Source organism: Dasypus novemcinctus, chromosome 1, assembly GCF_030445035.2.
Source record: "Dasypus novemcinctus isolate mDasNov1 chromosome 1, mDasNov1.1.hap2, whole genome shotgun sequence".
In the NCBI taxonomy this organism is placed as follows: Eukaryota; Metazoa; Chordata; class Mammalia; order Cingulata; family Dasypodidae; genus Dasypus; species Dasypus novemcinctus.
In genome coordinates, this window is record NC_080673.1 from 46,307,029 (window position 1) to 46,320,582 (window position 13,554).

Below are 13,554 nucleotides of genomic sequence, written 5' to 3' on the forward strand. Positions count from 1 at the left end.
GCGCTAGGAAAATTGGATATCCACTTGCAAAAATGAAGCTGGACTGCTACCTCACATCATATGTAAAATTTAACTCTACTTGGCACAAGCACCTAAATATAAGAACTAAAACCATAATATTCTTAAAAGAAAACATAGGGAGGGCCCTTTGTAGTCTTGGATCTGGTAGGGATTTTTCAGATATGACACCGAAAGCATGAAGAATAAAAGAAAAACCAGATAAATTGGACTCTGTCAAAATTAAACACTTTTGTACAGTACATCACAAGATACTATCAAGGAAGCAAAAAGACAACTTACAGAATGGGAGACAAGAATTGTGAACTATATATCTGATAAGGGTTTAATATCCAGAATATATAGAGTACCTCAACTCAATAACAAAAAGACAAACCAAGTAAAAACTGGAATAAGGGCTTGAATAGACACTTCTTTAAAGATATACAAATGGCCAATAAACACATGGAAAGATGTTCAATATCATTGTTTATCAGGAAATAAAAATCAAAGCCACAATGAGATACCACTTCATACTCACTAAGAGGACTATTATTAAAAAAACAGAAAATAATAAATGAGGAGGCTGTGGAGAAAAGGAACCCTTCTACATTGCTGGTGGCACAGTAGAATGGTGCAGTCACTGTGGAAATCAGTTTGGCAGTTCCTCAGAATATCGAGAGTAGAATTACCACAATGACTCAGTAATCTCACTTCTTTCAAAGAACTGAAAGCAGGGACTGGAACAGATATTTGCATACCGATATTTACAGCAGCTTTATTTGCAATGGCCAAAAGGTGGAAGCAACCCAAGTGCGCATAAACAAATGAAAGGATAAACAATTTGTTGTATATAAATACAATGGAATATTATTCAGTGTAAAAAGGAAGAAAGTTCTGATGGGCTCTACAACGTGGATGAACGTTGAAGTATTCAGTACGGAGTGAAATAAACCAGATACAAAAAACCAAATATAGTATGAACTTGCTTACACAAAATAACTAGAGGAAGCAAATTTCATAGATACACATATAGAGAGAGACTGATGGTGTTTTATAGGGAGTGGGGTGGTGGTGGTGGAGTGGGTAGGAAGAGGGAGTTATTACTTAGTGGGTGAGTAGTTTCTATCTGAGGTGATGAAAAAGTAGGAGTAATGGATGTCAGTGATGGCAGTACAACATAGAGGATATAACTAATATTACTAAATTATACACTTAAATGTAGTTAAATGGGAAATTTGTACTGTATTGTTACTACAAAAAGTTCATTAAATAAAACCGCAAGTTACCATTTATAATGTTTATTATTTATATTCCTTATGTAAGAGACTAACCAATTGCCTTACAGAGATTTGGGGGCAAAATACTAGCAGGAAGAAATTTAAAGAGACGCCATATATGGTAGATTAAAACGGCTGCAAATCCTTGGACATTTTTTCAACTGAGCCCTTGAATTTGGATTGGAAGGTGACTGCTTTGACCTACGGAGTAGAGCTGGAATGATGCTTTGTCAGTTCCAGGCATGGCCTCTAGGAGGAGCAGCAGGCTCCTCATTGGAGTCCCGAGCTTGATGGAGGGACCATGTTTAGAGGCCCTGGAGAGAGAGATGGGCTCTGCTGAGCTCAGTCTCCCAGCTGTCCTTGTCAAGGTCCTGGCATTTGAGTCTGGATCCACAAGACAAGCTCAGCCACAGGCTGATATCTAACAAGTGACAAGGAGCAGAAGAACTGCCCAAATTCCTGACCCATGACCTTGTGAGATATAATAAGATGGTGGTTGTTTTAAATTGCTCATTTTGGGAGTAGTTTGTTATGCAGCGATAGAAATCATCACAACAGGAGGAGGAGAAACCATGAGGCTTTGCAGAAAATCATCCTCGTGCTGCTTCAATTAAGATATAGTTTTGAGACTAGTATAGCGACCACTGAGCAATTATTTGAAATCATAGAATGAAGAATCAACATCACCTTTTGAGTTTGAGACATATAAAACAAAGTTGCCTTAGTAATTGATCTCTGAAACTTCCCAATATATCTAATTACACATCACTCTGGAATAGCTGTTAAAAGAGTTTTATCTTTTCCCAGTCCCTACCGTAGGCAACTTTTCATTGAAAGTTGGCTCTCTACCCAGACTTCTTTGCTGGTCTGACCCTAGTCATTTTCTACTTATAAACAGGACTGTTCATTTTGCAAAGAATGGCACTGAGTTCCCCTCCTCCATCCCTACATCTCCCTCCCATCCCAAACAAACGATAAATAAAATACAAACTTGCTGCTTACAGCATGTAAGAATAACTATTTTAATTATTGGTAATGGCTGGCTACTTACACTTTGTTGAGAAAAGATCATTGCAGAAGTATACTGTATTTTAAAGAAACATGTCACTGAAAGCTGGGTAGGGGTTAAAATTTGTTCCTAAACTTCTTCAGTCATATCCAAAAATTCCTGCTTTAATTTTTTAAAAAGGTGATTAAGATTGTGATATTTAAAAAATAACAAAAAAAAATTCATGAAGGAAATTAGTGAAAAGGTTAAACTGAGAAAAGTCCGTATTTGAAATCAACAATGGAAGCTCATGCATTCTGGCCCCAGCCATGTGCCTTTTTTTCTGTCTTGTTTACCTTATTCAGATTAAAAACTGATAGGGACAAAACTAGATCTTTTCTTTGACCTTACAGCAAAGAAAACAGTAACAGTGAAGTAATGACAAAATTGCATAGAATTTGGATGCATAGTTTTTCTCATTATTTTCCTTCAAAAACAACCCCCACTCCCCCAAAAAACCCACAGAAAACCTGACAATCCAAAGGAACAAAACTCTGAAATGACTATCAGATTTAAAACAAAACAAAACAAAAATCCATCACGGGAACTTTTCCTGGGCCATAATTTGATTCAACTCATAAAACTAGAGCAGAGGTTAAAAAAATTGTAAATTGGTTTCTAACAGGTTCCAGTTTCTGTCTTTTTATTCCTTTTCTTCTTTTAAAAAAAAAAAGTGATTTACTTTTTTTTTTAGTAGACATAATGCCATCAAATCAAGTCTCAAAACAAATATTATCTTATCTTTAGGAATTAAGTGTGAATGACGTGTTGTTTTCTAGTGTGAAAACTTTTGAAATAGGAATGTCAAGAGAGTCCTTACAGAATGCCCCAAGGCTTAGAGTCAATACCAGAGGAAATGTAAAAATAATAAAGAAAGGATCTAGGCAACAAAGAAAGTTCTTACCAAGGAAAAACTTCCTGGATTAAGGCAGGCTTTTGTGGGAGTGGAATTTTAAAATGGTTCTTCTTGGTCTAAACCTGAGACCAAGTTTCAGTGAAATAGATTCTTGGCAATTTTTTTTTTTCTTTTCTTTTCTTTAAGGTGTTTGGAAGTAGACATACAACTAATACTTTGTGACTGAACATTCCATTAGTTGCCTTCGTGTTGGAGAGAAGGAGAAGATGGGTTGGGTAGGTGAGCCTCCCCCAGAAATAGGACCCCAGACACCTCCCCTAGAGATGATGGGAGCTCAGTAAGTCAGTCCCCTTAGAAGGAAGAAAGAGCAGGTGGAGATGTGAGCTTGGGAAGGGGTGGAAGGTTTTTGATGATTTAGGTTGTTTAAGATTCGCATTGCCTACCACTTATTTCATTTTCCCTAGTTTCCAGATCAATGTCTTCATGACCTTGAAAATTCCTAAAGGACAGTAGGAAGCCTCAATCTTCATGTCCACTCATCATTCTCTTCTTGCCCAAGTCTCACTGTCGAACTAAATTGTGAATTATATTTCTCAATTTAGGGATAATTTGTTATATCTTTTATCACCAAGGAATAAACTATGCCTTATAATATTTTTAAATCAAGAAAACAATTATCAAATAGATTTACATGAAATATAAAAGAGGCTACTATACCATGCCATATAACACTATTTACAAAACTCACTCTAAATTTTGTAGCAAGGAAACATATTACAGGCATGAAATGTTGTCTACATTTTTTTTTTTTCCACACCAAACCAATTCTCTGTCTGTCTGTTGGTTTCTCTTTTCGTCAAGGTCTCTCTTCTCAGAAGATTGAATCTGGCTGCCTTAGAAAGGGTGTTATTTACAGGAGCCAAGCATCTTCACTGTCTTCATTCTCTCATTTCTCACTGCTGTTTGCTATGTACAGTTCTTAGGTGGATTTGGTTTTTCATTAGATGTTTCCTCAGAGGCATGATTTTTTTTTTAGAATGCTGAGTTCCTCTTCTCTAAAATTAGTTATCATCCTGGTTCTTACCCAAGCTTTGGGATGAAGTTTAATTTTTTGGTGAAATGGTATTTTCCAAAATTCGACGGTGCTTTTGTAAGGGCAACAGCAGGGATGGGAGTAACTCCAGGCTGGGGATGTACATACACTTCCCCACAACAGGTGTCTGTGTTCACATTTATATGGGTATGTGTGATCATGTTTTAGGCTGACTGGGCTATAGAATATTAGCATTAATATAAAAAAAGATTATAGGGCCAAGCTGTGAAAATGAGAAAAATAAAATGTATAGAGTGCCATAAACTAGATAAGGAAAATGGGTGACAGGTAATAGAAATAAAATTTTAGGCACTTTTTTCTGCACATTACAAAAACCCATCACCTCATTCTCCACACAGAACTTTTAATATTTACCATATTCTTTCAAGGGGTTTTATATTCAGGTACCTATACAGGTAAACTGTATTTAACTTCTTACCCAGTTACCTAATATGGGGCAATGAGGTTCTTCTCAACATTTTGCTGTAAATAGTCCTTAAAAATAATCTTTGTGCATGAATTCTCTGTCCAAATTTTGGCTCATTTCTTTAGAATATATCCTACAAAATTGTAATTACAGGGTCAAAAGGCAAAAGCATTTGTAGGTATCTGCTTTTCAGAAAGGCTGTACGAATCTTCACTTCTACTAGCAACCTTTCCAGATATTGAGAAACATACTTTTAAATTAGTATTCCTTTAATTACATGAACTTTATCCATATGTTCTTCAGTAATTTTTATTTCTCCTTTGGTGATTTTTATGTTCATGTCCTTTATGCACTTATTTATGGAGGTCTATTTGTATGACCTCTTAAGTACCAAGAATATTAACCTGCTGTGTAGTTTATGCTGCAAATATTTTCCCCAGCTTGTTGCATTTGTTTATGTTTTATGACTTAAATTTTTTGTCCTTAAATACATTTGTAATTTTATTCTTCTTTTTATCATTCTTTTTAAGTTCTGAGATATTCCTTTTCTAGAGATCAAAAAGATTTTAGTCAATTTTCTCTTATTGCTTTCTGGTTTGTGTTTTTACATGCTTGAGTACAGTAGTTAAGAATGCAGGCTAATTATGTTTGATTACTGGCTCCAGCACTTAGTAGCTGTGTGGCCTTGATCTGCCTCTTTCAAGCTCAGCTTTTTCATCTGTAAAATGGGGATAATATTACAAGGTTGTGGTATAAGGAGTAAATAAATTAATGCTTTTAAAATATTTTTAATAGCCATTAAAAATCTGTTACTTTTCCTGGTACTTATAATACTCAAGAAAAGGTAATTATTATAAATATTGTTACTGGCATGTACTAGGAGAATTTAACATACTTCTCCCCCCCCCCCCAAATGGCCAAATAGCACTATTTATTGATGAATCTTTCCTTTCTCCATTATATTCAAAGTGATTTCAACCTTCTTGTCTCCTCGAAGGCCTGTTTCTGGTTTTTCCATTGATTTGTCAGTATATTTATGTGCCTGTACCACATGTTTTAAATATTGTAGCTTTATACCATTTGGAAATATCATATAGGAAGAGTCCATGTGGAGGACAAATCATTATTCTTTAAGTCATTATTATTTTCTCATTTCTTTTCCCAACATGGATTTTAGAGTTCTATTACAATTGAAAAATTTAACTGAATATTATATAAATGAGAATACATATGGGCAGCTCCAAATATGCAGCTTGGTAAATAAAGAAAAAAATTATTTGCTGTGGTGGCTTGGAGCTGTATGTCCTGCAGAAAAAAACAAGTTCCTAAACTTAATCCATTCCTGTGTGTGTGAACTCATTACAAGTAGAACATTTTGATGAGGTTGCTTCAGTTAAGGTGTGGACAGCTTGGTCAGGATGGGTCTTACTCCTATTATTGGAGTCCTTCACAAGTGGAATGAGATTCATAAATAAAGAGAAAGCCATGGGAAATAAGAAACTGAAATTCAATGGCACCCAAAAGAGAGCTGAGAGGCCAAGAGGCAGCCATATGCATTGCCATGCGATAGAAGAGCCAAGGATCAAGGACTGCTGGCAGCCAGCCCCAGAACTCCAGAGTCTTTGGGGAAGAAAGGATTATATTGATGATGCCTTGATTTGGACTTTTCTGTGGCCTCAAAACCATGAACCATTAAATTCCTACTATTTATGCCAACCCATTGCATGATATTAGCTTGAGTGGCCAAGGAAACTAAACCATGTGTATTAGCAATAGAATAGATACAATTTAAAGCTTTTAATTTTTAAAGCATGAGCCATTTTGGGTAAAAGAAGAAAAGGTGTCACTGAAATGCTGAGTTGGGAACAACGGGGTAAGAGTTTATTCAAGAGTCAAATCTAGATGCTTACTCAACTTTTTATGGAAGTGGCCCCAGCCATCACAATCTTCTAGTTCGATAAGTGGAAATGATATACAGACCACCTTAGATATGTAACCCTAAAATCTGATATGATGCAGAAGTAGCCTAGGTAGACCTTAGAGTTTCCCTATGAACCACTGACAATTTTATTAATAGGTGATGACATTATTTCTTGTCTTTTACATTGGGTTTACAGTTGCAGTGTTAATATTTTTGCCAGCTGTATTACTGCATTTTAAACTACCAATAGAATTATTTTTGCATGTTTTAATTATGCAATAAATTTAATTTTAGTAACACTACTGAATGTTTTGCTTATTTTGTGTTCTAAGTTATTACCATACATTTATAACAAAGATAACACTATAATTGTCAACTACAGATGGAATGAGTATTTTTATGTTTTAACAACAATTTTGGTTCCCTGAATTAATTATAAATAATATAATGATAAATAATAGAACATCTGTAAACACTTAAATGTTCTTTAAAAAATGAGTCTTTTCTTTCTACGATGATAGTACTCAGGTACTCTGCTAAAGAAATTGGCAGGGAATTAGATGGAAAAAATAGAGGGTTCTTCCAAATTATATTAAACCAATTAAATAAGACATTAAATGTCATTTGTGTAAAATTATATTCAAAACAAAAGAGCACCACAGAATGTGTTATAAAGTCCTTAACCTTATTCTTTATAATTCCTGCTATGAAAATTAGGTGAGGAACATACCATCTAGAAGGTCATGGATTTCAAAAGGGCTTCTTAGAGAAGTCTTGACACTATATTTAGAATTCTGGAAAGACTTAGGATACCTGATGGATTTTTCAGAACTGGATTAAGAGATGCTACTGTTGTCCTCTTTTTAAAAATTATGGATCATTTCAGGCATTCAAAAAACAATATAACAATATCATTTAGTCACCACTCAGCTCAAGGAATCAAGCATTACATGTAAAATTGAATAAGAACTTTTTTGTCCTAAAGAAAAATTTTCCAGTTGAATATATATAAATTATATGTCCTGGGATCTCCTTTGCACAAAGTTTATTCTCATTTAACATGTTCATTTCCTCCTTGTTGCCATAAGGAGCCAAATGGAATTTAATTGGCAAAATGCTTTAAATACAAATTGCCTGAGCTGAAATGGCTAATATTCTGCAAATGTGTACATCAGTTGTAAAGGCAAGGGTGTTAATGCTTTAATTAACTTTAAACTAATTAAACGGTGCTGGGCACCAACTCTCAAAACTCCTTGGCTTCTCGTCTTCTTAAGAAAAATAAGTTTTTCTAAACCCGACAAAAGAGTAAAGAGAAAGAACCACGTTACCTGTCAACGCTAAGAGCGCAGAGATTGAGGACAGTGATGCCCACCGAGGACTTTTGCAAGAAGGGGAACAGCTTGCAAAGAAATACTCCAAAGTCATTTTGGTCAAAAGGCCAGCGCCCAGCCAGAAGCTGAAAAAAGGAGATGCAGTAGTCAGCAAAGGCAGTGTTGTCATGGAACACACAGACCCTTTATTTCCAGTCATACTTTGAACTTCTCTAATTTTTATTATATTCTATGCTTTCCAGTTAACTGTGGTAACCATACAATACTATTATCATTATTTTTTTCATATTTTAAAGTCTGAGCAATTTTTTTTTTGGAGAGAGATTGTGACCAATAAACATAGTAACAGAAAAGAGAAGAAATCTTTGATCTTATACATAGTAGTCATGCCATTTACTTTTCACGAGTGGCAAAAGTTTGGGTTTCTGGGTGGCCGCTCAACCAGGGAGCAGTCAGCCATGTCTTACTAAACCCGAGTCGAACAAGTCACTTTCAACTAGTGGCACTGAAGGGTATCTTGCCTTTCGAGGGCAGTTAAAACTATGCATGAGGCGGCGGACTTGGCCCAGTGGATGGGGCATCCGTCTACCACACGGGAGGTCTGCAGTTCAAACCCTGGGCCTCCTTGACCTGTGTGGAGCTGGCCCATGCACAGTGCTGATGCGCGCAAGGAGTGCCGTGCCATGCAGGGGTGTCCCCCACATAGGGGAGCCCCACATGCAAGGAGTGAGCCCATAAGGAAGGCCACCCAGAGTGAAAGAAAGCGCAGCCTGCCCAGGAATGGTGCCGCACACACGGAGAGCTGACACAACAAGATGATGCAACAAAAAGAAACACAGATTCTGGTGCCGCCGACAACAACAGAAGCGGACAAAGAAGAAGACACAGCAAACAGAGAACAAAGACTGGGGGGGGTGGTAAATAAATAAATAACTCTTTAAAAAAACACAACTATGCATGAGGGATTATGGAGGATGCTGGAAAATGAAGTGGTTTTGGATGCACTGATTTTGCCAGGTGGTAGCCCCTCAAGTTACTTAGAACTACCTTTTCCTCTGTTCTGACTCTGGCTCAGTAGTTGTGACATAAGTGGCCTTTCTTTATTTAGGCCAAAATTTCCCACATATAGAACATGTGGCTACAGTGACCCATTTGTAGCATTTGCAGAAAAAGTCTAGTTTTCCATGCTGACAATTTAAAATCTTCATTCCAAGGAAAGGGTGTGCGCCCTCTAGTGGTTGTGGTAGTAGCAGGACCATCACAGCTACAGTCACCTGTGAGCTGATGGTAGTTAACTAACTAGGTATTGTATTAGAAGCATGAACTTAAATAACAGGTCAGCTACTAAAGAGGGAAGGAAGTCCCTGATGACTATATGATGCCCTTTCAATTCTATGCTACTAATTTAAACTGGCTTTTTTTTTTCTCTCCAAAGTATCTTTTGCCATAGTAACTCTAAGTTCAGCTTTGAATTTCTGTTCAACCTTTTTTAAAAGCATATGTGATGTTTAATTCCATGGTCAGTGTTGTCATGAACATGAGTTTATTGAAAGAGGATGGGAAACCAGAACTCCACAGATACAAAATAAGAACCTACATCTTTTGAGAATCCAGTAATACAGGACTCTCTTTAATTCCATTTCCATGGATAAGGGCCTTTGTGACTTAATTTTGGAAGTCTTCCCTTTTTAGTGCTCATGTATATTTCCCTTTCTTCTGGATAGTTTTCTAAAAGGAGTTTTTCCTTCAATTCCATCCTACCTCTGGTCTCTCCTTAATTGCACTATAGCCAGTTTTGTCTGTATCTTCTCAGAATTTCCACATAAACTTTTGTCCTAGGACAACCGCAGGGCTCTGGGCAGAATTACTGCATTAAGCCCTGACAGTTTTCCTGAAGCTAACAAACAATTATAATATTGCTGACTGCTGGTTGTTAATACTTAATGCAAGTAAAGACACAAAACACTATTTCTGGAATGAATCATCCCCTATAAAGGCAAAGAAACCTGAAAACTATTCTTTACAGATGAAAGGTCAGTATTTTGGCCTTGTATAGTAGTTCTCCATTAAACCAAAGCGATGTAATTAAAATGTGTGGGATATGGGAAGAGTTGAATTATAACTGATGGCACATTCCTGGAGACAGGGAGGACTCCAAAGTCCTGTGGACATATTTCCCAATTTACATATCCAACAATGAGGGAAAAGAAAAGGAAGTTTCTCACTTAACAAAGGAGGCTCTGAAATCCTGTGAAGGTCTAAGCATCCAGTGCTAGGAAAATGATACAAAAAATTCACAACGGAGCATTTCTTTCATGCTTTTCCAAACTCAGTTGAATTGTTCCCAATTTTATGCTTTCTTAAAACTTTTGACTAGTGCTAGATATGAAGGATGGACAGAAAGGAAAGACAGGAAAGGAAGGACAGAATGCAAGAAGCGGGCCAGCACAAAGATCATGGATGTATGGATGGCAGCCACCCAGGGCTGCCAGGGTGGAATTTGGCCTCTGCCTATAGGCGACTTTTCCCCTCTCTTTCCCTCTCTGCATAATTGTGGCTTATTCAGGCTCTTATTAACGACTCCATCTAAAGCAGAACCAGTTTATAAATCTTTTTCATGGAACTAGTGTTGGAGCAATATTACATTCAAAGTCTCCTTTCAGCTCACTCTGTTTTAGCAGTAAAACATACAAAAGAATGGGGATCATCATAACGGTCAATGATGTAAAACATACAAAAGAATGGGGATCATCATAACGGTCAATGATGTAGTTTACCTGCTTTTTTCTGATTTAGAAGAGGCAGTCTAGAGCTTCTAAAATACTGTTAGGGTGCATCCTTTCTTTGTTATATACTAGCTTTTAAAACTGAAAATACAATATTTAAAATGGCAAAAATTAAACTGTATAAAATTTATATAATGAAAAGCAAGTTTTCCTCCCAGTTAAGGACCTTAAACTTCCCACCCAAAGGCAACCACTGTTAATTGTTAATTGTGGGGAAGTGGACTTGGCCCAGTGGATAGGGTATCCATCTACCACATGGGAGGTCAGTGGTTCAAACCCCGGGCCTCCTTGACCCGTGTGGAGCTGGCCCTTGTGCAGTGCTGATGCACGCAAGGAGTGCCAAGCCATGCAGGGGTGTCCCCCGCGTAGGGGAGCTTCACATGCAAGGAGTGCGCCCCGTAAGGAGAGCTGCCCAGCGCGAAAGAAAGTTCAGCCTGCCCAAGAATGGCACCGCACACACAGAGAGCTGACACAGCAAGATGACACAACAAAAAGAGTCACAGGTTCCCATGCCGCTGACAAAAATGGAAGTGGACAAAAGAAGAACACATAGCAAATGGACACAGAGAACAGACAACTGGGGTGGGGCAGGGAAAGGGGAGAGAAACAAATAAAAAATAAATCTTAAAAAAATTGTTAATTGTGCTTTTTTTTTTTAAGCAAGTGGGAACATATGGAAATAAAACTTTCAACAGTCTATTGTGCTCTCTTTTTTTTCTGGAGTAATTTTCTGGGAAGCAGTTCTATCTTGCTGATTAAAAGACTCTGATTTTTAAAAGCATGGTGGTGAAACAATTTAGGATAGGAAAAGAAAAGTAATTGTTTAGGATAATATCTAGACCATGAAAAAAGAAATTAATTTCATTAATGCTGAGATACTACTATCAATTCAATTAAAAAAATCAAACTTATTGGACAAACTGACAGGTCAACTTAATTCAAAGGGCTAATCTGGCAACTTGGGATAGTTATAGCTTGTATTTGTCATAAAGGAGCCCATTCTTTGTAACCTTTGTAGGATATCATGCAGTAATTAGCACATAGTTGGTGTTAATAAATGAATGACTATAACCTACTAGTTCAGGGAAATATTCTCATAGTTTTTGAAACTAGATTGTACTGATTTTGCCATGAAAACATATTCATCTTCTAATTTATTTATTTAAAAATTATTTCTCAATATCCCAAAGTAATATTTCTACTCTTTATGTAGAAAGAAACAACACACCTATGTAGCAGTTTGATATGGTTTATGAATTCCAAAAATAGATACTGGATTATGTTTGTAAACTGGTCTGTACCTGGGCATGATTAAATTATGATTAGGGCTTTGATTGGGCCACGTCAGTAGGACGTTGAGACCCTGTCCCCTTGGTGGGCGGGGACTCACCTATAAAACTACACAGCAGGGCAGAGGAGTTAGTTGGAGTTTTTATGTTGGTGTGTTGATGCTGGAGTTTTGAGCTAGAGCCTGGGAAGTGAGCACACAGAGAAGCAGAGCAGCTGAGCCCAGAGAGAATCAAGCCCTGGGGAGAGAGACAGAGCCGGTTACCTGATACTCTACAGCTGGCCTCGTGGAGAGCGGCAAAGCTTAGAGAGCCTCATAGTCTGTCTTTGTGGAGAAAACAGAGGACCTGAGCCCAGACAGTAATGAACCCCAGGAAGAGAGGAACCCAGGAAGCCTGAACCCTGGCAGCCATCTTGCTCCAACATGCGGCAACAGACTTTGGTGAGAGAAGTAACTTGTGCTTTATGGCCTGGTAACTGTAAGCTTCCACCCCAAATAAATACCCTTTATTAAAGCCAACAGATTCCTGGTACTTTGCATCAGCACCCCTTTGGCTGACTACTACAGCCCACTGTATGTATAGTTGTTCGAGGAAGTGTGAGAATACGGTACTGTCCTAGTTAGGAGTCCAAGTGGAAATGGGACTGCCATATACTCATTGGTTGGTGACATCTTGCTTTGGGCTCTGATGAGACTGCCCAGCCTGATTAGACTCTCAGAAAGCAGGCATTTGGAGATAATGCACATCCTGTGGTCTAAATACACATCATGCTTTCCCCTTCTCAAGCAACGAACAGAGGAATACCACAGAAGCAATTAGAGACAACAGGGGCCAACCTGCCGAGAATGGATTTTCCTGAAGGACACTCGCCTTTGTTCTAGCGCTGAGGATTTTTCCATAGCTGAAATGTAATTAAAGTCCCTGATCAGCACCTGAAAACTAAATTGCTTCTCAACAACAAAGAAATTCTCTGATTGTGTGACTGGTTTGGACTGTGTCAAAATCAACATCATAAAGTTGATAAGCTGAACTTTAAAACTGTCAAAAACATTTAAATATTAGGCACTTGCACCATATGACACACTGACAAGCACACTGAAGGCTCCCTGTTTTTAGAATGGCTCAATCCAAAAGCAGGATCTACGTCCATCACCGTATGCAGCACAAAGCATTATCACTTGGATGGGGCCTTTTATGTATGTGCAATATACCTGTCTGTGTAAGTTTCTAAAATATACCTGACAACCAGAAAGTAAGCAGAAATGTAAGGAGCAAAAGGGTTGATGTGAAATGTATGCCCTAAAGCACATGTACTTTATTCACAGGTGAACTGCCTGAGTTTTCCCCGCAGGTGGATTTATTCTTACTTTACATCCAATGGTATTAAATTTAGCTTTTATTATTTTTAAGTCAATTCCACATTCAAAGTAGCTCATTAATAGGGACCCTACAGAGTAAAGTTTCTATGTCTTTGCCACAACGAGCAGACACACAATGAGCAGCTGCCACAACCAGCAAGCTGTCAC

The 13,554-nt window shown here is 37.6% G+C and overlaps 1 protein-coding gene across 1 annotated transcript in view; it reads right to left on the reverse strand.

Moving 5' to 3' along the window:
• The window catches only part of EDNRA (endothelin receptor type A), a 75,710-nt gene that overhangs the window by 19,715 nt on the left and 42,441 nt on the right, over nucleotides 1-13,554 (reverse strand). The window contains exon 3 of the mRNA XM_004472739.4: nucleotides 7,951-8,078. Within this exon, the coding sequence (XP_004472796.1) occupies nucleotides 7,951-8,078 (128 nt within the window). The remainder of the gene's footprint in view (nucleotides 1-7,950; nucleotides 8,079-13,554) is intronic.